This window comes from Gigantopelta aegis, chromosome 3, assembly GCF_016097555.1.
Source record: "Gigantopelta aegis isolate Gae_Host chromosome 3, Gae_host_genome, whole genome shotgun sequence".
Taxonomy (NCBI): domain Eukaryota; kingdom Metazoa; phylum Mollusca; class Gastropoda; order Neomphalida; family Peltospiridae; genus Gigantopelta; species Gigantopelta aegis.
Genome location: NC_054701.1, coordinates 77,678,299 through 77,705,772, shown reverse-complemented (window position 1 = coordinate 77,705,772; position 27,474 = coordinate 77,678,299). Strand labels below are relative to the sequence as shown.

The window sequence follows — 27,474 nt, the reverse complement described above, 5'->3', positions numbered from 1 at the left end:
AGCCAATTTCACAAAACAATGTTATACCAGCCAAATGTTTACACGTGTTTGGCATTTATTTCACACAGAAAATTACATCATTATGGAAGGTGAAGCATTTTAAGGACTAAAAAAAATTAAATATGTATGCTTGAAAATATAATACTTGTACTGTTAGTAGTAAACCAAAAAATTGTTTTGTTTAACAACACCACTGAAGCACACTGATTATCCGGTATTAACAACAAAATATTTCTTATTTCGTGACAAATGTCTCCAATAAGTCTTTGTTGGATGTTGACAGAATTTTTGGCTCCCTACTGATAGAATAATTAATCATGGAGATATTCATATACCTATTGCGTGACCTCCCATTGTCTATGCCCCCAACTTGTACACAGGGCTATTTCACAGTTAGCATCCACGAGTTGCTCTGTGACATGGACATGCGCAGTGAAATGAGAAAGAGGTCTATTAAAGATGACTGGTCTCTCACTGGGGTGTTCTGTTATTGGTGTGTTCCAGTCTTCTATGTACATTAAATGCGTCAGCACACTTCATGTGTAACTGGAAGGAAATGTTTTATTTAACAACGCACTCAACACATTTTATTTTACAGTTATATGGCATTGGACATATGGTTAAGGACCACAAGTATATAGAGAGGAAACCTGCTGTGGCCACTTCATGGGCTACTCTTTTCGATTAACAGCAAGGGATCTTTTATATGCTCCATCCCACAGACAGGATAGTACATACCACGGCCTTTGTTACACCAGTTGTGGAGCACTGGCTGGAACGAGAAATAGCCCAGTGGGTCCACTGACTGGGATCAATTGTAGACTGACTGCGCATCACATGTAACTGAGTCACTGTACTGATTGGATGGAGGGGCGGAACGTAGCCCAGTGGTAAAGCACTCGACTGATGCCTGGCTGGTTTAGGATATATCCCTGTCAGTGGGCCTATTAGGTTATTTCTCATTCCAGCCAGTGCACCACAACTGGTATTTCAAAGGCCGTGGTATGTGTTATCCTGTCTGTGGGATAGTGCATATAAATGATCTCTTGCTACTAATGGAAAAATGTAATGGGTTTCCTCTCTAAGACTATATGTCGCAATACCATATGTTTGACATCCAATAGCCGATGATTAATAAATCAACGTGCTCTAGTGGATGGATGGATATTTCTGACTGGTCTGGATTTAAAACAACAACTTGTATTTTGATTGGTTTTTAAACTACATGTACATGCACACTTCATGTGTAACTGACTACAACAAAGTTGTTATTCACTGACCTACAGTCCGTCCCATCCTCCTATAAAGATGTTTCTTGTAAATAATTTCAGTTTGGTTTGATGTAAGAAAAACAGTAAAAGTGTTTTGGAAATAACACACACACAAAAAAAACAAAAACAATTTTTGTGTGCAATTTTGAATGAATGAATGAATGAATCTTTAACGACACCCCAGCACAATTGTGCAATTTTGAAAACAATCGGCTCAGAAATAAATAACCTGTAGTAAATTCCATAGTTTCCAAATTTTATTTGTTGTTATTTTTAATGAAAACTTATTGTTTGACTAAGTTTTTCTTTCTCAATTTGAACCGTTTTAAAAAATGCATGTATGTTCAAACAGTGCATCAGCATATGTAATGCAGTCGTTTTCCAAAGTAATCTTTTCATGTTAACAAAACTGGTCCTCTGAAATTTGTCAGCAATGCACAGACATTCCACAACTGGCCTGCACAGCAGGCTAAACTGGGAGGAATGGGTTCCTGCAGAATCTTAAACTCTGTCACCCGCGCGATCACTCTCTCCACATGTGCCACCAGGCTGGAAGCATAGCTGGTTGGTTTGTCCTGGTTAAGAAAGGGAAGAAAAACGACGGTCGCTTTCTTCGTCTTCAACAGACCCTCTATATTGAATCCCTTGCCCAAGACCATCACCTCATCACCTTCGTCTATCCTATCTATCAGTTTACTGACCACACAGATGTCTTTGTCACACGTGTGGTAGGGGAACAGCTTGCCCACGAAAACAACAGCACCATTTGGGCTGATACCAACAATGCTTTTGTAGGTTTTCGTCACCATGCCGGAGGAACACGTAGCATCCGACACATTAGGGCTGAAGGTCTGTACCTTAATCTCAGGCCGAAAGAGGATCACCCTGGTGTTGGGGTAAAGGACTTTAAAACACTTGGGCAGTTTCTTCTTCACGGCATCCCGAGTTGGCCAAACTGTTGCGGAACCCAGCACCGAATGTAAATAGTGTGTCCACGAGATGGAAATTTTGTTCACCATCTGTTGTGAGACACCAAAAAGATATGCGATGGTATCCTCGTCGAATGCGCACCTCATACGTGTCAGAAACAAGAAGAACTGGTCCACAATGGGCAGCTCATCGGTCTTGAATCCATCGTCAAGATTGTTGATCGCAGTACCAGTAAGTTTACAGACTTTTGCCCATCGAGCCATCGTCTCGGCAGAGGGTTGTAAATTGACAAACATGGACTGGAAAGTCTCGTAGTCTTCAAATCCGGTATACTTGCATATTTTTGCATCGTTACTGGCAAGGCGTTCAAGAGTGAAGTTGGCCTTTTTTTCCTCTTCAAGAAGATGCTCCAGTGTTTTAATCCTCCTGCATGCAGCCTCCAACTGGTCCTCGATGGAGACGGAAACCGACATGTAATCATGATCGGACAGAGCCCAGTCAGGTGTCTCACTGTCTGCTTCTTCGTCACTGTTGCTCCTAGACTTACCTTTAGACGTAGACCTGAAGAAGATTAAAGGTGCATTATCAGTGTTGCAAAAGAAATATATTTCACGTTTACTCTTGGCATGGGTTGGGAATAAATAATGAAATAATAGTTATAATAATAAATATAGCCGCAAGCGGTAATGACGAATTCCCAAGTTATAATAGCTGTACATTACTCAGACACATTTATAGGTTTTTTAATTACCCCGTTCACCCACAACCCACATACATACACACACTGTCACTTATTACTCAGACTTACTTATGTTATCTAATATCAATAATTACCCTCCCCAACCCATATACCAACCAAACTACCAAATACCAACACCTAACCAACTAACAAATTGCAGCCAAATTGTCCCAGAACTTAAAACTTCTTGACCTACACTGATTTTCGCGTTTTAAAAATGAAAAAATTGCCTGAAACGGGCCGGACGTAACATTAGACATCCCAATTCCCCTGGAAGCAAGCAGCAGATGAATTAAATATTTTGAAACTTTTTTGTAGATGGGCAGTAGAAATTAAATCTAGTTTTTACCCATAAATTTAATATTATATTTTTATGGCGTTCTGGAAATAAGACAGGATATAGGATGGTGTGTGAAACATTAGGACCTCTGAGATGTTTTTTTAGAGCATTGTGGAATTAAATTATAACAGAATCTCTCGTTAAATAGCAAATGTGATAATCGTACATAAATCTGTCTTAAAAATATTTCTGCGATATTTTGGTGGCTTTAGTTGGTGAATTTCTATTTCACCTGCTTGGTCTAAAAATGGACTGCTTTTCACAAGCCACGATTTTAAGCCCTGTATATATATATATATATATATATATATATATATATATATATATATATATATATATATATATATACACACACAGTCAGACCTCGTTACAATGACCATGTTCGTCCCTGGGTCACTTTGTCGTTATATTGAAATTGCCGGTGTATCAAATTGTCATGAGTTATCTCCATTGCCAAAATAACGTAACAAAAAATACTAATTAATAGTAACTGATGACTGAATACTTTATGCACTGCAATTATTATCAAAAACAACAAATACGCGTCCATATATTAAATATGTTTTTAAAAAACAATTAAATATATTAAACAAGGTGCATTCACAGTCAGTCCAATCAAGACACCTACGATTGGTACCTGTTACGTTTACAAAATATCATGAAAAGAAAAGATTTTATTGTTTGAAGTTAATCCTTTAATTGGTTAACTAAAGGCTTATTTGCAAAAGCAATACATGTCTACAGATTTCCCAGACATTGGTAGCTCGGACAGCATGTAACACAGTCGGCTCACTACGAGATCAAGGATTCTAAGTGGCTGTGTGTGTACTGCCAACGTGCTACGGTAACTGTGATTATGTAATGTTGTTGTAAAGAGGTGTTTTCAGACGTTGGATGCACATTTGTTCCCAATTTGCTCCGTCAGTGTCGGAAGGTGTGAATTCCGGTGTAATGAACAGAATAACATTGGTGTACGTTTGTTCATGACAATTTGTGGTCAGATGGTGTAAATGTCATAGTAACGACGGTCGTTGTAACAAGGTCTGACTGTATATATATATATATATGTATGGAACGTGGTAACTTCGGACTTTGGTAACTTCGGCCTGGTAACTTTGGACCCGAGTAATCTCAGCCCCAGGTAATTTCGGACCGGTAATCTCGGCCTCTGTATTAATGAAAGCAACTTATATCTGGGTTATACGCAAACGAAAGTTTGTTGTTAAACAACCTGATATTATTATTTCAAGATGATTTTTTTTATTTAATTAAACATTATTATATATTCATTGTACATTTTGTTGTGTATATTTTGTTTATTAACTTTTAAACATTTATTCTGCTCATACCCCGTACCCTTCTTACTGTGGTTCGATTTGGTAGGTGTTCCGGACTAAGTATCTGTATAAATAATGATGTTGAAGGGTGGCACAACAGACTAAATAAACATGGTCGCCCACATATGCGATTTTATATGCTGATTACCCTGCTATTCGAAGAGGCCAGATTGGTACCCTTCCATGTTCGATTGGTGAACGAGTCAAAACTGAAACGTCACCAAGAAAAAAACATACCGGGATCTTCAAAGAAAAATCTTTAAGTACTGGGGAGAATATGTGGAAGGCACACGTAGTGCACTGCAGCTTCTACGTTCATGTTCCAAATTAAATGGGCCCGTCCAGTAGAATGAGATATGTGGTCTACAATTCTCTGACATCTGTGAACTTTCAGTTTACTTTTAGAAACTGTATGCCTAGATTACTGATTAATAAAAATAGTGCTTAATCGTTTATATATTTGATGTTATCACAAATTGTTTTAGTTTATTGATGTAAGCATATAAATTTTAAAAAACTTAACATTTATTTATTCAGGATTTTACTTTTATGTTTGGAATATATATATATATATATATATATATATATATATTTGGTTAGTATATATTTTATATTCACGATGCGTAAAGTATGATGATAATTGTCCCTCAGATATATCTAGAGTATGTACTATTAAACTGGATTTTAAACACAACTGATAAAAACTGTTTTAACAAAATATTTTAAAATGTTTAGAAAATAAAGATATATATGAAATTGAAACTTCTTGTTTTATTTACTAGAAATAAAATATATGTACAACTGGGTATATGTCCCATACTTTTGGAGAAATATTCGTATTGAAATGAACGTTTGAACTGCATATGCAATAAAATGAAAAAACATATTTCATTTCAACTATTTTCGTGCTTATATTCAATTAAGGTTCAAGCACACTTGTTATGGCACACACCTCAGTGGTTAATTGTTAGTAGATATATGTTATTGAGTGTTAATGAGAAAAAAAGAGGGTGTAGTGGCCTTACATCTACCCGTTGTGCCCTTAAGAACTCACTCTGGGCTGGAGCCGGTACTGAGATGCGAACCCTGTACCTGTCATCCTTGTAAGACCGATGTTTGCTTAGGCACTGCGCCGTCGAGACCAGTAGAAAAATGTCATCGGAATTCCTCTTAACTAAGCCGATGGGGTCCGAGATTACTCGGGTCCGAAGTTACCAAAGTCCGAAGTTACCCCTATTCATATACTCATGTACAATATAATAAACTGCTTTTGTGCAAAATATCTGTTTTCGCATACATTTTCCACTATTAACTTCAAAAGTGGGACATTTTTATTAATCATCCGATATACAAATGTATCTGTCATAGGTATCATCAAAACTATTACAGTGGTTGGGTATCATTAAAACTATTACAGTGGTTGGGTATCATTAAAACTATTACAGTGGTTGGGTATCATTAAAACTATTACAGTGGTTGGGTATCATTAAAACTATTACAGTGGTTGGATATCTCAGGGCTTCTAGAATTGTGTTAAAAATCCACTAGCCATGAGATCAGTGATTTAAAATTTTTATTAGCCACAATTAAAAATTCACTAGTCCTACTTTACTTTAAATTAATACAATTTTACTAAATTATAGTAATAATCAGATATGTCACCTAAAGGGGGAGACAGCGCTTAAAAACACTAACATTGGAGGGTTGAGGTGTTGGAACTTGGCAGATATTCATATTTACAAAATAGATTTAAATGCAACATTTGACACAAAAAAAATTTCACTAGCTGTCTGGCATGGCAGTAGTAATTTAAAAAAAGAAAAAAAAAAAGAAAAAAAAAGTAGTTATTTACTAGCCCAACATTGATAATCACTAGCCATGTGAGTGGAGCTACCATAATCTAAAAGCCCTGTTTAAACTGATTGTAGGCCACTGATCGTTTTAGTGTATGACCAGGTTACGACACATCTGTATTTCCATTATTAATCAGAAAATGTCGCCAAACCATCTCGAAAATGAAAAAAGCTAGAGCTATTTTCCAACAAAATATCAATTATTACAAAAATTAATTTGGACAAATTAAAATAAATTTACCAATTTTTCCAAAAATTTGCAATTAGCAAATCTGGCGAGTGGCAGAGCTATCCCTGAATAATATACAATCCCTTCACTTAAGACTATACACAGATATTTTGTTATTCATTAATTTGACTGTTCCCACTGTATTGATACTGAATGTGTATCTAAATAATACACAACTGATCAAACTTTAGGTGATATAGTTAGTTTAATAAGATTTTGTGGAGAATGAAGTACCATTCTCGACTCTTTTGACATGTGTTCACCTCCTAGTAACCTGAACAACCGTTCTTGACTTATTTCGATGCCCAAGTATCATATTGTTTTTAAAACTGATGATCATTCAACTACCTACCATTGTAAAATTCATACTTCCCCTGGCTAATAAAGGTCGCCTTGGCTGATAGAGCGAGTGCTAATTTCCAACCCTTGTTTAGTGCTAGGTTAAATCTTTTAAGTTTTATTTTTGACGGATGTAAAATTAAAATTCACACATGCAACCTACATATAAGGCTACTGTTATAACTGAACCATGAAATCAATGTGTATCAGTGTTCGAGATTATTTCGGGGATACCAGAATTTAATTTTGGATACCAGACTACAAGAACCCAGTATCCCGTCGGGATACCATATAATGCTGTGTTTTTTAATCCTGAGTGTTTATTTTTGTTGACACAATGAAAGTTGTCATTTACTGAAAAAGTTAAGTAACAGTATTTTCAAGCTCGTACCCAGACCAATTCTATGCCGCAAGAATATTTCTCCCAACTCGTACCCAGTCTTAATGCTACACTGGAGCGATAGGGGCGTAGCAAAAGACTGGGAACCGCTAAGTGGTTATTGTTTTTGTTGGGATGTTTCCTTCCAGTCTAAGTGTTCCTTAATTAGGCCTAGTAATTCCAAAGCTGATAAAAACACTAAAACAGCAAGTAGCCATTGTAAAATGTTTTCAACCAATATAGCCTTTTTTTATTTATTAAAATTAAAATTGGTTTGCTTGCAATATTTGAATGTCAGGTAACCATATCCAAAAGTGGGATACTAAATTCTCAAATGTTAGTATCCAACTGGTATACTGGCCAAAATGTTTTATCTCGAACACTGTGTATGGATCTCATTCTCAACTCACAGTTTGGTTTTTTTCTGGGGAGATTTCTCATCAACTTGGGCATCTTGGAAATTAAAGACTGTAGGGACAGCCCCTTTATTCAGACCCCGTTTTCTCTCTGTATCAGACTTTGCGTAATCTGTTGGTAGGAAATGGTCACTGCAGACCATGTTAGTGGACATCTGTAACAAGAAAAATTATGAGACATAATTTTATTATGTCATGTACATAACAAAACCACAGGATTTTATGGAAATTATTATTTCCGGTAGCATATCGGCAAAATAAAGGAACTAAAAATTCATTACCCATTACAGGGTCCATAGACTTCAAATGGTTTCATTTTCAGGACTTTAAAGCACTATTTTGGATCATTTTCCTGGACTTTTAGAAAAAAATGTTTGATCTTTTCTGATGATTAGAGGGCATGGAACCGAAAGTGTTTCTCATAAAATTTGAAATCATGTACATGTAGCTTGATTGATGTATCAGATTTACCAAAATATACAAACTTATTTGATCTGCTATATAAACCTTACTTCCTGGCAGTTAATTTTTAAGAAGACTGGGTGGACCTCTTATTAAAGGTATCGTAGGCTAAGCATTCAGAGACCATTTTCTATGTGAACACTGTAAAATTCTTAATAAATTGTGTCTCTCAACAATAAAGCGGTGCATAATCTGAGATACACTACAAATTGTTTTATGTCTGTAGTAAATAAACATTTTACAATTTTCCATAAATGTAGATACCGGGGCCTTGTATACAAAATGATTTGCATGTCCCGTGATTCGGTGACCCCGCTATTTATAAACTGCCCATGACCAAAACCAGAAGGACTTTCCTTTGGCACTGTCACTAACCCCAACTATTTAATTTTATGATAAGTATTTATAATGTTCTTTATATGTGACAGTGTGACGGAACATGCTCTTAATTTTGTTTTCGCCTGTGGCGATATTAATTGTTTTAGAGGGCCGTGTGCAGTTCCAATATGCACTTAAGCCCAGGTGGCCAGTAGTTATGTAATACCTCCGCGAGTGCGGTTTTTACAACCGAGATTTTGGCGACTAGGCGTCAGTGAGTCTGGCCATCTAAGAGAAAATATGCTGGCGTGGTCGCTGTGGAAATATCACTTGATAGGGGGAGGGCCGCGATGTACCCCCAGGCGATATTCTGATTTTATGATACATAGCTAGGGTTTTAGAGATATCAGGGAGAAACATACTGGAAGGCTTCCAGGGAACGTTCGTCCGTTTGGACGTGGTAAATATCATTTCTGCTCTGTTGTATAACCTTGATGTGATTGATGTGACTTTAAATATTTTAATACTGTATTATACCAATATTATTTAGACGGTGCTGCCGGTCATCTGACACAGTATACTATAGGCTCACTGTTCTGAATAATTATTAAGGCTTAGCCAGTCATCCTAGAGGACCTAGGTAAACTGTAGGTTATTGTCTTTATTGTGATAGGTACCAGTATTAAGTCTGTATTACAAGGTTATTGAATGAGTAGTTAGGGTTAATTAAAAATTAACCAGTTAGGAATAGAGTTGTAATTCCTTTATTAATTAAGTTCCCCTGGAAGCGTTTTTCAATTATCACACGTGTGGGTGTTGTGTCACGGTGAAGTGATTAGCATATTGTGTAAACTAGACACCTAGAGATTAACTAATTAAGTGATCAGTTCTGGGTTATTATTATTTGTTGTTGTTAATTAACTACTGCAGCAGTACATTTGTCAGCGTAGGTTAATACAGATTCCAAAGTGTATTGTGGTTTTGTTGTGTTTTCTAGTGAACTAAACGTGCTATAATAATATATACTTTATATAAGATCTTATCTCTGATCATACCTAGACGAGCCAGCGGGTATAACTGCCTGTTACAGAGAGATCTAATAGATATAGTTAGGAGAGATATTTGGACAATCTTGTTTCATTCAGTGGTGTAATATCTGCCCGGTCCCCTCCATTATTATTTTTAGTTAGGGTTGAGGGTTGAGGGGTTAGGGTTAGGGTTGGGGTTAGGGCTGGGGTTAGGGTTAGGGTTGGAGTTAGGGTTGGAGTTAAGGTTAGGGTTAGGGTTAGGTGAAGGGGGGACCGGGCGTATATTTTTCCAGCATAGGGCCTACTTGAGCAAAATACTAAGTGCGCCGAATCACCGGACACGGTTGTATATTTAAAAGTTTGGAGGACTAATCATGGTGTGTGTGTGGGGGGTGGGGGGGGGGGAGGAGGTGTCAAGGGCGGAAATCTTTGGGCCCCGAGATATCAGTGGACCGACGAATCGTTCGTCTTAGTGTTTACCGTAAAGTTGAAAGCGGGAACATTTGGACCTTTCCGACTCAGGACCTGACGTCGAATGTTCCTCATCCATTGCTTCTTCAGCAACTCGTTTTTGGGGAAACTGTGAAAAATAGCCGGCTGTCTCTCGTCTGGTTCATAACTTCTGTTGTAGTTACAACCCGGTACACAACAGTGTTTCACCGATTTACGCCTTCGTTTTTTCTGTTCAATTTCCAATAGTCCCTCACAAGCCTCTCTTTCAGTGTTACTGTCAGACATAGTTGGTTGGTAGGTTTCTAGGTCGGCTATCTGCCGATTCGTCCGGAGCACCACAGCATCTGCACCCATCACTACTACTACTACTACTACTACTACTACTACTACTACTACCACCCACGAATGTGTAAAAATACGGCATAGTAACAGAAACGTGTGTGTGTGTGTGTATGTGTGTGTGTGTGTGTGTGAAACTAAAGGTCTAGCGTTTTTGACATTTAATGCACATTGCTGCATTTATAATGTGAACAAATATAGGCCTATTTGTGTATTAAGTTAATCAAACGGTAAAAAAGGTGTGAAGAGTATATATATATATATTATTATATATATCGTTTTGCTCGTTTTGCGTTATCCCACCGGCCTCGGTGGTGTCGTGGTTAAGCTATCGGACATAATTAAAGCTGGTAGATACAGGGTTCGCATCCCGATACCAGCTCCCACCCAGAGCGAGTTTTAACGACTCAATAGGTAGGTGTAAGGCCACTACACCTCTTCTCTCTCACTAACCACTAACAACTAAGCCACTGTCCTGGACAGACAGCCCAGATAGCTGAGTTGTGTGCCCATGAGAGCGTGCTTGGACCGTAAGTGGATATAAGCACGAAAATAAGTTGAAATGAAATTAAAAGCGTTATCCCATTAAATCCGCCCTAGGTAGGCCTAATTGGTAGGTCTAATGCCAGTGAAGAGCCATTACAGGGACATTCCTGAGTTTGCTGCAACGTTTAAGATGTTATCGACTAACAGAGACTTTCAACGATTGTAATTAGGCCTACATATCAAATATATTTTTCTGCATAAAATATTAGTGGCTGTATATTAAATGTGTTTCCGATCGTTCTAATATTTGTACTAGGTTAAATTTCATTTTATTTCCTAAAATATAATTTTTTCGTAGACCTACGTACGAAATTATTTGAAGACAAAATCCAGTTTGGGCTTCTGACAAATATTTAGACGACCAGAAACACACTGAATATACAGACACTGATATTCTAAACAAGAAAATATATTTAATATGTAAGTTTAATCGTAGAAATATTTTATTAGTAGGAAACATCTTACAATGCAGCAAACTCAGGAATGTCCCTTTAAACGTGTGTGCCTAACGACGTACACTGACAAGAGCCCGTATTGATAACACTTTAAAGTCCAAATCGAGACTTTCTATTAAATTGCAATTAAATTACGCGCCGCTTACGCTATGCTACACCCCGCCTACGCTGAACAGTCTTGTCACCGACAGTGAATACAAAGAATGAGCAGGCCTTTCTGTAAATTTTCGCGGAATGATGAAAAGTCCGCAACTTATGTACTTTTGCGGTTATTTGTGATTACTAACTTTGTGGTGTGTCACGGCGGAACACGGTAGATACTTGAGGGACACTTGTATAGGAAAGAAAGAAATATTTTATTTAACGACGCACTCAACACATTTTATTTACGGTTATATGGCGTCAGACATATGGTTGACCACACAGATATTGAGAGAGAAAACCCGATGATGCCACTTCATGGGCTACTCTTTTTGATTAGCACCATCCCACAGGTACGAGAAAAGGCCCAATAGGTCCACCGACGGGGATCGATACTAGACCGACCGCGCATCAAGCGAACGTTTTACCACTGGAATACGTCCCGTCCCTGTGCAATAAGGACGACATAGAAGATGAATAGCACTTTATTTTGATATGTAGAATGTATATAGATCTACGATCTCGTTATATTAAGAAATATTATTGGTTCAAATCATCGGTTTATAAAATTGTACAATTATTATCTGTTAAAAAAAAAACAAAAAAACTCTTGTAATCTTGGTAGGACCTTCAGAGTCCATCCATCAACTATTGGACAACTTGTTGAACGTCATCAACAGATTGGGAGTGTCCGTGATCGACCTCGACCTGGTCAACGTCCCGTTACGACCCCACGCCAAAATCGGCAGATTCGATGACACCACCTCAGTGACCGGTTCAGAACTGCGACGATGACAGCAAGCAATAGGACGTCATGAAAGGCCTATCCATCCGATGACGGTCATCCGTCGACTCAGAACGGCTGGACTCAGATGCAGACGCCCGTACAACGGTATCATCATGACACCGCGGCATCGTGCTGCGACACTACAGTTTGCTCTCCAGAATGGTAATCACCCACCATCTTCCTCTCATAAATTGTTATTTTAAGTCCAATAAATATATTTTTCATTAATCACAACAAAATATTGAAAAATATCTGTTTTGCGTTTTCATTGTCAGTATATATACTCGTCAGTTGAGAGCACTCCCTAAAATTAGTAGTCACATGACCCACTCGATAGTGTTGTATTTTTCACAGAATGTATTATGACATAGAAATTGTATTGAACTGCATGGAGTAATTAATGGTGGTGTGTAACCGTTACAGGTTATGAAGGTAAAGTTTGTTCTGTTTAACGACACAACTAGAGCACATTGATTTTATTAATCATCGGCTATGGTAATTTGATATACCAGTGGTGGTGCACGGGCTGGATCGAGAAATAGGCCAGTAGGCCCACCGACAGAGATCGATGCCAGACCGACCGTCATTAAGAGAACGCTTTACTACTGGGCTACGTCCTGCCCCATACAGGTTATGAAGGCTACTTATTATGAACAACAGGTCTGAGATGACAAGTAGTCACTAGAGGAACATCATAACAAGCGTGCGATCATACATTTTATTATCTGGTATTCACACACATATTTACATATCAACAAATCTGTACATAAATTAAAACAGATTCACACACACACACACACACACACACACACACACACACAGACACACACACACACACACACACACATTAGTATTTATTAACATTTGAAAATCGGTGAACAAAAAAAGCAACAAATTTCGACCATTTCAGTGAATGTCAGTTGCACTAGCAGCTTTTATAAACTATTTCTTATAGTGATGATGTTCCAAAGATCGATTATAATCGAAAATTGATCGGTTTTGCTCGATTATAAAAATCCATAATAGATTGTGTGGGAAAATGTTAACTGTAATTGTACCCCCAATTTAGATTTGATTTAAATATGTTAATGAGAAATCTGTTAGTGTTTATTTTCATGTCTACATAAATAAATATATATTTAATAGTTATTAAAGGTAAAATGTACCCTTTGTAGGGTCCAGATCCAGGTGAACACGGCAGTAGGTACATGACCATTATTATTCAAATCCTTCTTATGTTCATATAATTCTAACCGATTGTATAATCGAAAGTTGATCGGTTAGTGCCAACCGATTATAACCAATGATCGGTGATGGGATTCCAATCGATTCCCAACACTAAAGTCTGGCAAGGGACAATATTTAAACTGCTTAGGTAAACAGAAGTCAGTTCATATCGTTTTTACTTACGTAACCGCTTAATTATTTGATTATGCGAATTATATTTAAATTACCAATGAGTTACACGTTGACTACTGTTATGCTGTGCATCAACCTTCCAAACATCTTCCAAGAGCAGTATGCAGTAATAAGTTAGTGCATTGTTTTTAGATACATGAATACAATTCCGATGATCCTTAAGTTTGCAACTTTTAATTGTAGGCTAGAAGTAGAAAGTACTGATTTACAACGTAACCATTTGGCGGTTTGCGAGAATCTGAATTTGTACATGCGACAATCACACGCGAACAGAACAACGGTTCGCGTGAAACAGTGTGTCTGTACTGGCTATGAACATGTACTGCAGACTTTCGTTTCCTCCAGAATTATTTCCCCTAAATCACCCAGTCTCCAGCAAAATCTATGAATATTGTTCACCGCCAAAAAGAGAGTCGTTCCCTAAATCTGTCAATGACTGTTTTATGGAGAACAAAAGCTTATTAACAACTGACGGGCGTAAATTCATTATGTATACGTAATCCGTAGTGCGTAATCGGTAACATTCACTTTCTATGCAAATAGATCGTATAGATTCCATTTATGCGTCCCCGTATGCGTTTACGTGTCCGGATAGATAATTCTGTGATTTTGTGGACGTATTACGCACAAATTGAATTTGCGTCATGAAATGAATGGATGTTTAAAAATGCCTGATCACGAAAAACATATCGGCTATTTGGTGTTAAAGAAAGAAACAATTGATGATACCTTCATGACAACTTTCATTTTAAGAAATTAATGGTGCACTTTGTAGCCAATCTTTCGTTTGAATCATTCAAAAATAGTATGACTGGCACGCCAGACATAAGTTCAGCCACGTTTACGTTTGCTACACTGGCTTTTACGCTATTAAACGGAGAGACCACTTCAGGAACCAGTCCAAACGCTTTACAAACGCTTAGATCTATAATTAGCATACATTTCTGTACCCTGGGGCAAGTTCAACCAGATGTTTGCAGCTAACGTTTACTAGACTAGTTCTTACGCTACACGTTAAACTTAATTACCATTTCGGGAACCAGTCAAACAAGTTTGCAGACGTTAGCAGCTGCCGCTGACTACGGTGCGGTTACCGATTGTTGATATGAAACGAACAGTGGACATATTTGTTTGTTGTTGATATGGCCTCAGATTACAGTTATCTTCCCATTTGGTTGTCCAAAATCCGGAAGTTTGACCGCGCAAGTAGTCTGCTGTTTGACTGTGATTATTTCATGGCAGACAGCTATGAAGTGGCAACTGTTTGACTGAAGTGACAGGGGATAGCATGTAGTTTGTAAACATGTGTAACTTGTTGACATTGAAGACTTGTTTGTGGTAATTCCGGCCCATGCAAAAGTAGTGCTTTTTGTGTAAAATGGGTGTACTCCGGCCTGGTTTAGAGGGTGTGTCTGTTTAAACCAATATGCTGGGAGAAAGAGCTGGACAACAGGGGTTGTCCTTTTCAGGGTATGTGTCCCCCATGCAGGCAAAGGTACATACAAAACTTCACGGGCCTGCTGATATGAATAAAAATGTTATAGCCACTAAGGCTATATAGAAACATATAGCGAAATTAATTGTGGTCTGAGGCCATATCCCAAATGCACAATGAATAAGTAATGCTTGCTACAGTATTGTACATGTAGTGCTTTTGATTTGGATTTGGCCAATCGACGGGCGTTCTTTATTTACTGTCGGCTGCACAGCACGAACAGCCTGAAAGACGGCGTTTGCTGCGCCATCGATATCGCCAGTTTGTGTTGCCATGGCTGCCTCTGCCGTGACTTTAGCTGCTGCAACCTGTGAATAGAATCAAACAAAACAAAATTAATAAAACTGAAATCATCTGTTTACATTGTTGTTTTCAGCTGTATCTATAATCAAATGCAGACGTGACGTAGGCCAGTGGTAAAGCGCTCACTCGATGCGCGGTCGGTCTTTGATCGATCCCCGTCGGTGGGCCCATTGGGCTATTTCTCGTTCCAGCCAGTGCACCACGACTGGCATATCAAAAGCCGTGGTATGTACTACCTGTCTGTGGGATGATGCATATAAAATATCCCTTGCTGCTAATCGAAATGAGTAGCCCATATAGTGACGGCAGCGGGTTTCCTCTCTCAATATCTGTGGTCCTTAACCATATGTCTGACGCCATATAACCGTAAATAAAATGTGTTGAGCGCGTCGTTAAATAAAACATTTCCTTCCTATAATTAAAGGAGCAGGCTAACTTTTTGGAAGTTATAGTCACTAGACGTTCCACTGCAGAAGCAATTGTAGAACCGTCCATAATTTATTAATTGTTTTGATGCACTTATTTTCGAAGGATATCTCTCTCCTAAACTCCAGAGATACAGTTTAACATATTATGAATATAATAATGCATATATTTCATTTTAGTGGGGTAGATGTAATATTTTGGTCGGTTTGGTATTTCTTAGCGAAGATGGTCTTTATATAATGCATGTTAGTGTAATTTGAAATAATGTAGTTGACCTTTTTATGTTGCACCCCTCCCTAGAATTTTTTTTACAGCAGCTTCCTCTGCTTTGCAACAAAAATTAAGTAAATTATGGTAGTAATCAATGTCGGAACACTATATTTAGCCATCGTATGACTAAGATCTAGGCATCAGGATGTGTGCGTGCGTACGTGTGTGTGTATGTGCAAAGGGACATATGCTTACATACAAATATAAAAAGTGAAACATTTTCACTGAGAAATGAATAAAAAATCAGTTGAAATTTTAATTCCACAAAGAAAAAGTGGATTTTTATATTGGTGTAACTAATATAATTTACCTGAGCAGCCGACAAAACCTCTTTGTAATTGGTGTTATTTTCACACTCTGAAGCTATGAACTCTGCAACAGCACTGGCCATTATTGCCGCCACGAAGCTGGTTGCTATTCTTGTTGCTTCTTTGATTTCCTCCTCTTCGGTTCGACCTTGGGGAGTCACTGTTGGGTTTGTATCTTCCTTTGACTTGACGTCTGCTGTCACAGAGTCTGGCGTCTCTGTCTTTGGTAGATGCTGGTTGCTGGCCATCTTGACCTCCAATTGATCAATTACAGCACTTATTGTCGGTTTTTGCACATCAGCAGGTTTTTCCTCTAGTTTCCATTTTATTTCTGCACTCTATAAATAATCAAAACAGTATTAGTATTATTGTTATTTAATGAAGACTTAATCATACTATAGTATAACTTAATATAACTCCAGTATGCATGTATATCACGTGATATTAAATCTAAAGACCAAAGTTTTTTTAAATTCATAATCGCATTTAAGACTTAATCATACTAATATAACTCCAGTATGCATGTATATTCGTGTTATTAAATCCAATGCCAAAGCTTTTTTCAAAATCGCATCTCAAAAGGAGATTTAGACAATATCAGGAATGTTTTGCCATCAGGAGGAATTCCACTTCCCAGGATGATCAAATCAACCTTTCCACTTCGTATATAGGAGGACTGCCACTCACTGCACTGACCAAGCAAATCTCACAAGGCAGAGCTCACTTGAAATTTAAAACCGGATTAAAACAGCTCTTGAAAAATGTAAAAACTTCAATCAGTTTCAAAATAAGATTGGTACCGTAAATGGAACATGCTGGAGTGCTATATCGCTACTAGTTATATAAGCCTATATCGATTGAGTATATACATTAAACTATATTTGATTTCAACATACTGTTAATCTAACCATTACGAAGTATGATCGATATTAAAAACTATCAATTGCGGACATACCTTCTGCTTCTTTTTCTTAAGTTTCAGCGATGCCTTCAAACTGACAAACGGCAGTGCAAGTTTTTTAAGCCCGCCAGATGGAGAGGAAGTGGCCACGTTTGACGGCTGGGCTCCTAGAACGTCCTTCCTTCTGCTGGAGACGAAACACAGCCAGTGATGCACCGACGAAACATCCAGACCATTTCCTGTAAAAACAAAACGACAAGATCGTTATATGGGTACTCGTTTCGCAGCCCGGTACAGGCTCCCAGAGAGTTTTAACGTCTCAATGGGTAAGTGTAAAACCACTACACTCTTTTCTCTCTCTCACTAACCACTAACAACTAACCCGCTGTTCAGGACAGACAGCCAAGATAACTGAGGCTTGAACATTAATTAGATATAAGCACGAAAATACATGTAAGTTGAAATGAAATGAATAAATGAATTGTTATATTAGCGGCCTCGATGGTGTAGTGGTTAAGCCGCCGGAATTAAGGCTGGTAAGTACTGGGTTCGCCTCCTAGTATAGGCTCCCACTTAGAGAGCGAGTTTAACGACTCAGTGGGTATGTGTAAGGCCACTACACCGATTCTCTCTCATTAACCACTAACAATTAAACACTAACCTACTGTTCTGGACAGACAGCCCAGATGGCTTACGTGTGTGCACAGGTCAGCGTGCTTGAACCTTAATTGGATACAAGCACGAAAATAAATATAAACGAATGAACGAATTATTGTATTTCTCAAATACTTATTTTTGTACTTGTTTGATTTTGTTTGAAGTTTCTGCGTGGTCATAAAAATATTTTTTTTAAATTTATTTGGTTTATGTTGCAAAATAATTTATAAAAATCACATTGCCACCAGACTGGGTTTTTGCGCCTACCTGAATGATGTTAAATGAGTGTGATAAGAAAAGTTAAGATAAGATAGGATGGAAGGAAGGAAGGAAGGAAATGGTTTATTTAACGACGCACTCAACACATTTTATTTACGGTTATATGGCGTCTGACATATGGTTAAGGACCACACAGATATTGAGGGAGGAAACCAGCTGTCGCTACTTCATAGGCTACTCTTTTCAATTAGCAGCAACGGATCTTTTATATGCACCATCCCATATACAGGATAGCACATATAACGGCCTTTGATGTACCAGTCGTGGTGCACTGGCTGGATCGAGAAATAGCCCAATGGGCCCACAGACGGAGATCGATCCCAAACCGACCGCGCATCAAGCGAGCACTTCACCATTTCTCAAATCCTTATTTTTGTACTTGTTTGATTTTGTTTGAAGTTTCTGCGTGTTCATAAAAATCTTTTTTTTAAATATATTTGGTTTATGTTACAAAATAATTTATAAAAATCACATTGCCACCAGACTGGGTTTTTGCGCCTACCTGAATGATGTTACATGAATGTGATAAGATATGATAGGATGGAGACCAGTAAATTTCGTCGTTATAATAATATAGCTTTTCTACATGAATACGCCATAGATCTGGATGATCAGTATCATTATTGTTTTCCGTCATTATCACTATTGTCTTGTGACCTTGATGCCATTTGTTTAAAATTATTTTAGTCTTTATATCTAATTTAGGTTCAAGCACGCTCTCCCAACCAGTGCCCGACGAATGGTACATCAAATGTCGTGGTGTGTGCTATCTTATCTGCCAAAGTACATATATAATATATCCCTCGCTACTAAAACGTTTCGTCTGAAGACTGTCAGACTATCAAATGTGTGATATCCAATAGCTGATGAGCAATTGATCAATGTGCTCTACAGCAGCAGCAGCAGCAATAGCAGCAGCAACAGCAACAGCAACAACAGCAACAAAAAACCCCAGCAGCATACCTCTAAATGGAAACAGTAGGTTCATATCTAGCTCTCTTTCCACTTCGCCATCTTTAAATATGAACCTCTTGGCAGCTTTCCACATCACCAGAGCCTTGACCAGCGTGATCGGCGGTTCGTTCTCCACCTTCTCATCACAGTAGAACTTCTGCCCCAAAGCCGTGATGGCCTCCTGATGCAAAACGAATGATAATAACAGTAAACAGGTTGTATAAGACTCTTTGTTACTGTTTGGTAGAAGTAGCCTGTGTGACAAACTATATATTACATCAAATAACTGCAGTGTCAAGGCAACACACCACCATTTGTCGCATCGTTACTTGCTGTAGCAGATTAATATAGTCCGGTTTAGGAAATAGTTCCTCATAAAAAAAAACCTACAAAATTCTGATATGCTTTTTGAAATCTTTTTTTGATGATTACACGTAGGTTGACCTCTGTAGTATTTAAATAGCCCATTGGTTTGAAGTAACTTGATATATGAAGTACTAACTGATAACAACTGTGCAAGTGGTGTGGTGTCACTTGTATAACAGCAACACGAGGCGGTGGTCGGGCATAAGGGGCCATTAATTGAAAAAATGTGTGGTCGACCTCTGTTGATTTTTTACACTGTACATAACAGTTGTGAGCACTCCCTAAAATTAGTAGTCACATGACCCTCTCGACAGTGTTGTATTTTTCATAAAATATATTCTGACATAGAAATTGTATTGAACTGCATGGAGTAATTAATGGTGGTGTGTAACCTTAAGGGACTGTCCTGAGTTTGCTGCCATTGTAACACGTTTACGACTAACAGATCCCTTAGGATGACTAACATTACATATTAAAGTAGAGATGAATTTTACTTGTAGAATACAGGAGACTGCATTTCAGGATATCTAGTTTTCACAATTTTACGAGGGAGCGTACCCCTGAACACCCTAGAAACTTTGCTTTCTGTCCTCGATCTCAGTCAGCCCCTCCTCCCAATGTCTACTTGCTTCCGCCGTGCTTGTGTAGTATATACGTAGCGCAAAACGTTGTATATTAATTCGCCTTTCATCGGGGGTGGGGAGCAATGCAGTGTTGAGTTGAGGGTCAGCAGTGTCCCCTGCCCTCTTACGACGCCTTTGAATTTTTAAAAATAAAACAAAACATAATACCCAATAGTGGATTACTTTGTTATAACAGCTATGTAATAACATAATTATATACAAATGTACATACCTTGTAAAATAGTCCTGGACATTCTCTGCTCAAAAACTCGTGAGAGGTCTGTACAAAGAAGGTCAAGGTCACCCAAAGCAACTGTACAAAGGTGTCCTCCTGTCCAGGCTCGTCCGCATTGATACGACAACTCAATTTCAGAGTATCGCCATTTTGTTCAGCACAGACAACTGTCTTAACACGAGAAAAAAAAGTTAGTTTGTTTTGTTTAACGACACCACTAGAACATTTATGATTTATTAATCATCGGCTATTGGATGTCAAACATTTGGTATTTTGACGTATAGTCTTAGAGAGGAAACCCGCTACACATTTCCATTAGTAGCAAGGAGTAGTAGGAGGGCCTGTTGAGAATCATGACCTACTTTCCGTGACCTTGACCTTGATGACGTCACGGCCTTGTGCCGTGACCTCGTCCTACTGACCCTGACCTACTTAGACTGGCCTTGACCTTGATGACGTCACGGACTACTGTAACGTGTGCAACGTCCTACTGATCCGGCCTTGACCTACTTAGACCGGCCCTGACCTACTTAGACTGACCTTGACCTACTTAGACTGGCCTACTGTGCCATGTGCAACGTCCTACTGACCCGACCATGACCTACTTAGACCGGCCCCTGACCTACTTAGACTGGCACGAAAGAGTATAAAAAGGCTAGATACGGTTTCATTGTCATTCGCTCGCCGAAAACGATCAGATCTACGTTCAATCCAGAGATGGCCTGTTCCACAAGTGATGAAGCGAAATATCGTCTAGAACTTGGAACTAACGTCTACGTGGTGGCCAAGTTATGGAAAGGGGACACTGTTATTCACATAAGGAAATTTGACAGTGACAAGGGGAAAACTTTCCCCACCAAGCGAGTTATTGTCCTTAGTCTTAAACAGTGGATCGAACTGTGTGGATGTAAAAGCCAAATTGACGAACAATTTCAGCATTAAACCAGGGGAAAGACGAACAATTGTTCAGACACCTTGGTGCCAACGTCCAAGTCAGCGTCGACAAGAACTTTGCTGGGGTGGACCTGCGTCAGTGGTGGTGGTGTGATGAAACTAAATCCGTGAAACCTTCGAAGAAGGGAATATTCCTTTCTCTACAACAATGGGAGAAACTGAAAGGCTGTTTCACAGTCATGTGTGACTTTGTACCAGAGCTGAACTCGATTGTACCCTGCGCCATGCAAGACGACCATCAAAACCAGATGGGATTTCTTCAGTGTAACTTCTGCAACCCTAACGAGTGTCACAAGTGGTGAACGAGTTTTGTTTTGGATGAACTCGAAGGTATAAAAGAATGGATTTATGGTTTACACTTCATTTGCTTTGTGACTGTGCTAGAGAACAGACGTGTTTTATGATTCTGACATTCTTGTGTCTTGTTGCACTCTATCTGTAACGAAGAAGATGGCATCGGGATATTCGAGCAGTGTTAGTAGCAGCAGCAGTAGCGACGAGGACGACATCTTGGTCTGCAAATGTTCAGAAAGACATACGATCAAAAGAGTGGCTACCAAACCAGAAGAACATTTCATGGATCAAACGGATGTTGCCTGTGAGAATATGGATGAAAATGAAGATGGTGAAATCAAAGAAGCCGTGGATCAAACAGATGCCGCTCGAGAATATAAAACAGACGCTGCCTGGGATGATGAAGACTGCTGTTCGAGACGTTACCTGTTCTGTCATCGTCCCGAAATGAGACATTTCTATGCCCGGATGCTGACGTATGCTCGGTGGCCCATACAATTACGTCAAAAACCAAAAGAACTTACCAAGGCCGATTTCTTCTACACGGGAGACCACGATGCCGTCGTCTGTTACTGTTGCGGACTACGCGCCTACCGATGGCAGAGAATGGACGACCCAGTGATGGAACATTACAGACTCTCTCCAAGATGTCCTTATGTGAACAACCTGTTCAGACATTAAATGTTTTAGACACTTGTGTGCTATGTTTTCATGTTGTATGTTGTGAATAAAACCGTGAATAACAGGTTTTGCTTTCTTATTTATGTCCTGGGTCCATGAGTGTGTCTCTGGACGTGTCCCTATGGTAGTAACACTGGTAAAGGGTAATATTTTTGTAACGATGTTTTTTGGGAGCTCACACGATGAGATTTGTGCTTAGGAGGAGGGACACTGGTCATACGTATCACACACATTCAAACATTCCTGTACCATATCTTTATGCGTCATAAGGTATATAAGTAAAATAGTTTTGGAAAACTCGTCATTTGAGGTAGAACTTTCAGAGGAGCAACATGTCAGACCAGTACAAGTTATATGTACCCGACGTGGATAAGTGGACCCGTTTCTATAAACTGCAGGCACAAGGTAAACTTCAACCTCACTTCGAAATTCAACGTGGTGGGCAAAGTCAGATCATGTACAGTGTGGATCGATGTCTAGAACTCTACGATCCCACATGGAAAAAAGAAAAAGAAGAACAGAACAAGTCCCCGACACCCAAAGTCGTCATGGTCTCCCCAACACAACAAGTGGTAGAGCAAGCCAAAGCCGAACTGAAACGGAAACAACAACAACAACAACAACAAAGTGGTACGGGTTGGAAAGCCCCGAAACTGCAAAAGCATTTCTAAATAAGCTATAAAAGGAACTATGTGGGTCAGATATCGTCATTTCATTTAGAGTCGTCATGCAGAGCACATGTTCAGAATGTGGTTTCACATTCTCGAGGAGAGACGCCATGTTAAGACATTTTCATCAAAAACATGCTAAAGGTCTACCACCACCACTACCACCACCACTACCACCACCACCACCACAGCAGCCACCACCACCACCACCACCACCACCACAGCAGCAGCCACCACCACCACCACCACCACGGCAGCAGCCACCACCACCACCACCACCACAGCAGCAGCAGCAGCATCCCCTAAGATTGCTACATCCCTTCACCATGATCGTGTCGGGACCCACGTCGTGTGGAAAGACATTTTTGGTATACAAATTGTTGAGAGATGGTAAAATCCAGCCGCCTCCCCAGCGCATCATCTGGCTCTACAAACGATGGCAACCCCTCTGTGATATGATCAAAATGGTTGCTCGAGTGAAATTTGTTCAAGGCATACCCGAGAATTTGGAAAAGGATCGTTATTTGGATCCCAGAGTCAGAAATCTCATCGTGTTGGACGACCTGATGTGTATGGCTAATAAAGACCCAAGGATCACCGACCTGTTCACAGAAGGAAGTCATCACAGAAACTTATCCGTCATCGCTATCAACCAGAACCTGTATCACAGCAAGGACCCGACACAGAGAACAAACTGTCATTACCTGGCACTGTTCAACAACCCCATCGACAAGCAGCAAGTCCTAACCTTGGTACGGCAGATGTATCCTGGAAATACTCGTCATTTCATGCAGCGGTTTGAGGAAGCTACCCACAGGCCCTACGGACATCTCTTGGTGGACTTAAAACCGACCACGCCCGAACATTGGCGTCTTCGGCCTAATGGTTTAGAGACGGGGCCGTCCGAATGGTATAAAAGCACGAACGTAACGGCGAATGTCTCAGAAGAGTTGCAGCCACCGACGAAGAAAGAGCTCTACGTGCAAATCATGCAAAGAAACGCATTCAAAAGAAAACTACCAGGCATACCCGCCTACGAAAGTGACGACGAAGAAGAAGGTGATGAGGTGGAACCCTATCTGAAAAAAGTCAAGAGGATGCAGTCTTGCGATACGTGTGGTCTGGTCTTTAAAGACGGAAGCGACTTGCAGCGACATCTGCGATTTAAAACGTGCGAAAAGGGAAATGAAAAAGAAGAAAAGCCGTCGCCCGACTTGAAAAACGAAGGCATTCGTCTCATGGTGGAACGTGAATTCGACATCAATCACGACTATATCGAAAGCAAGAGAAAACTCTACGAAGAAAAAAACATGTCCCAAGATGCCATCAAAAGAAACATGAAGACATTGCAATGGAAGTTATTTAAAGACACGTACTCTCGCTTTTTGACCTATATGCATTACTTTGACAAAGGCCCCAACACGAGGAAACTTCTACAGTCTGTGAATCCTAACCGAGATGTCAGACCACAGATTCGTTCTAAATTAAATCAGTATCGTTCCTGGATCGGCGAATATTTGGATGAAGTAGACGACGACGATACCGACGATGAGGAGGACGACGATGATGAAGAGAAATGAACACTCATATTATTCGCATGTCGCCCTTAAGGCCTCTCGATGTAATCCAATGTGTGTCCATTTTATATATGTGTCAGTGATTGTAATTTAGAAATAAATGAAAAACCAAAACATTGCGTTTGTTTTTTGTGTTTTTTACTCTTTGACTAGATTTGTGATTGGATATTTCTACCGCTACTTTATAGTAGCAAGAGCTGTGTGTACAAGACAGAACATACCACGACCTTTGATATACCAGACATAATACACTGGTTGTCTATAAAGGCTTGTACTCTAGGGAAATACTTGTTTAAAATGTCGTTAAAAGATCATAGGTTAGGTTGGAGCGTTGAGTTGCAGTCACGCGTTCTTTCTTCAAAGCAATGGGCTGGGGTGTTTCACGCACACACACATTCCTTTCTTCCTTTAACAAACATTCCTTTCTTCTCCTTAACACATATGCCTTTCTTTTTAACAAACATTCCTTTCTTCGAGACAAATATGTCTTTCTTTTCCTATGACTAAAATAAAATAAAATATTTGTGTTCAATTAATCTTTATTTTACAAGGAAGGAAATGTTTTATTTACTCGATATATTTTATTTTACGGTTATACGGACATATGGCTAAGGACCAAACATATATTGAGGGAGGAAACCTGCTGTCGCCACTTCATGGGCTACTCTTTTTGAATAACAACAATGGATCCTACACCATCCCACAGACAGGATAGTACATACCACGGCCGTTGTCCAGTTGTGGAGCACTGGCTGGATATAGCCCAATGGGCCCACCTACGGGGATCAACCCCAGACCGACCGCACATCAAGGGGACACTGAGTTACGTCCCGTCCCCACAGGGTTATTAGAGGCTGCTTGAAGAACAAATAAATAAATAAAAACAAATAAATAAACTTTCAATAACTAACTCATAATAATAAAACTCTTAGGAAAAGGAACTCAATACCCTCAAAAATGTATTTTTAAAAAAAAGAAAAAAAAGACAGGAGTGTTTGAATGAATGTGTGTGATAGGTATGACCAGTGTCTCTCCGCTCAAAACGATGGACGGATGGATGTAAGCACTGTGGTTTGTTTTCACTACAATATATATTGCCAATGATTTGAAATTGTCAAATTTAACTGTGGATACTGGGAAAAACATATGTCAAGTAAATCCACAGTATATCAGTCATGCCTAATTGTGGAGACCATGCAAATTACATTGATCACCTGTTGCAAATTTTTTAGATGTGTACATGATGGGTAGCATTGAACCATTGAACAACACAATCTCTGTATATTTAATAGGTTACATCCACATATACTGACTAAAAACAAAATCACAATACACCTCTAAAGGCATAGCCTACTAGTTTTAAATCTTCTCTGTATACATGGTACAGTTTTAAAGCGTAAATGTCCTTATATATGAGTGTTGTGAATATATATGTACCCTAAAATCTAATATAAATTAATTAAACTGCTGTTTAAACATGAAATGTTAAATTTCAAAACAACCTACCTATATAGACCCCCGCCCTACAGGTGATATATAGGCTGATTGTACAAAGGTGAAAGGAGGCTGCTTAAAAAAATTCGTAACATAATAAATAAATAAATAAGCAAACAAATAAATAAAAACAAATAAATAAACTATAAATTTTTAATTTTTTAAAAAATAATAAATAAAATATAATTTCCCCACTTCAGATACGAACGGCGTACCTTCCGCGCTGGACGAGAACTCGTTCGCAGTTGACTACTTCACACATGTAAACAAAGCCTGTCATTTAAACCACATATATGCGAGCGGCGAAATGCGTTTTGTGGGTATGTTAAAATAGTTTAATAATCTTGTGAATGCGCTAGCGCGGGAGACATAGTGGGACGAGAATTCTATTTTACACCTATTTAAATCATTTCTTATTTCACGTCTTTAAGAATGTAACTTCTAGTTCCTAAGAGTATTGCCACCGACAATAAAATAGAATACCACCGCTTTCCGGATGTAAGCAGTTAATAGTTATAACCATTCAACATTCAGTGCGCTAAAATTAAACACACTACCTCGCGTCGGGCCGGGTCCTTGGAAGTGGTTTTGTTTAACGACACCACTAGAGCACCTTGATTTATGAATCATCAGCTATTGGATGTCAAACCTACTTTTTGACAGTTTTAGAGAGGAAACCCGCTACACTTTCCCATTAGTAGCAAGGGATCCTATACTTCCCACAAACAGGATAGCACGGGCGTTGCTAAGTACGACGGATCGGGGCCAGTCTAAGTAGGTCAGGGTCAGTCTAAGTAGGTCAGGGCCGGGTTAGTAGGACGTTGCACACGGTACAGTAGGCCAGTCTAAGTAGGTCAAGGTCAGGAGAAAGTAGGTCAGGGCCGGGTCAGTTGGACGAGGTCACGTGACAAGGCCGTGACGTCATCAAGGTCAAGGTCACGGAAAGTAGGTCATGATTCTCAACAGGCCCCCTTACTACTGCAAGGGATCTTTTATAAAGATAAAGGTAAAGATAAACTTTGTTGCATATAAACATTCCACTACTGGAACTGGATGCAAAACTTGTAATAGTTATATGCACCAACCCACATATAGGATAACACATACCACGGCCTTTGATGTACCAGTCATGGTGCATTGATTGAAACGAGAAAAAGCCCAATCAGTTGAATGAATCCACCGACGTGGTTCGATCCTGCGACGCGAGC

At 39.1% G+C, this 27,474-nt stretch overlaps 1 protein-coding gene across 1 annotated transcript; it reads right to left on the bottom strand.

The window, feature by feature from the left end:
- Window positions 1-1,514: 1,514 nt before the first annotated feature.
- On the bottom strand, window positions 1,515-10,385 carry LOC121392817. Its single transcript, XM_041523890.1, has 3 exons — window positions 10,122-10,385; window positions 7,828-7,988; window positions 1,515-2,762 (listed from the first exon to the last, which is right to left on the bottom strand). Exons 1-3 carry the CDS (start codon window positions 10,377-10,379, stop codon window positions 1,667-1,669), a joined length of 1,515 nt encoding a protein of 504 aa, XP_041379824.1. The 5' UTR covers window positions 10,380-10,385; the 3' UTR covers window positions 1,515-1,666.
- Window positions 10,386-27,474: the final 17,089 nt, after the last annotated feature.

Bases quoted from the DNA above. Each gene is read 5' to 3' on its own strand.
- LOC121392817 (XM_041523890.1), bottom strand. From the start codon at position 10,379: ATGTCTGACAGTAACACTGAAAGAGAGGCTTGTGAGGGACTATTGGAA. The intron at 7,989-10,121 runs GTAAACACTAAG...TTCTTGTTACAG, and splicing joins TTCCCGCTTTCAACTTTACG to ATGTCCACTAACATGGTCTG. The intron at 2,763-7,827 runs GTGAGTTGAGAA...AATCTTCTTCAG, and splicing joins CCCCAGAAAAAAACCAAACT to GTCTACGTCTAAAGGTAAGT.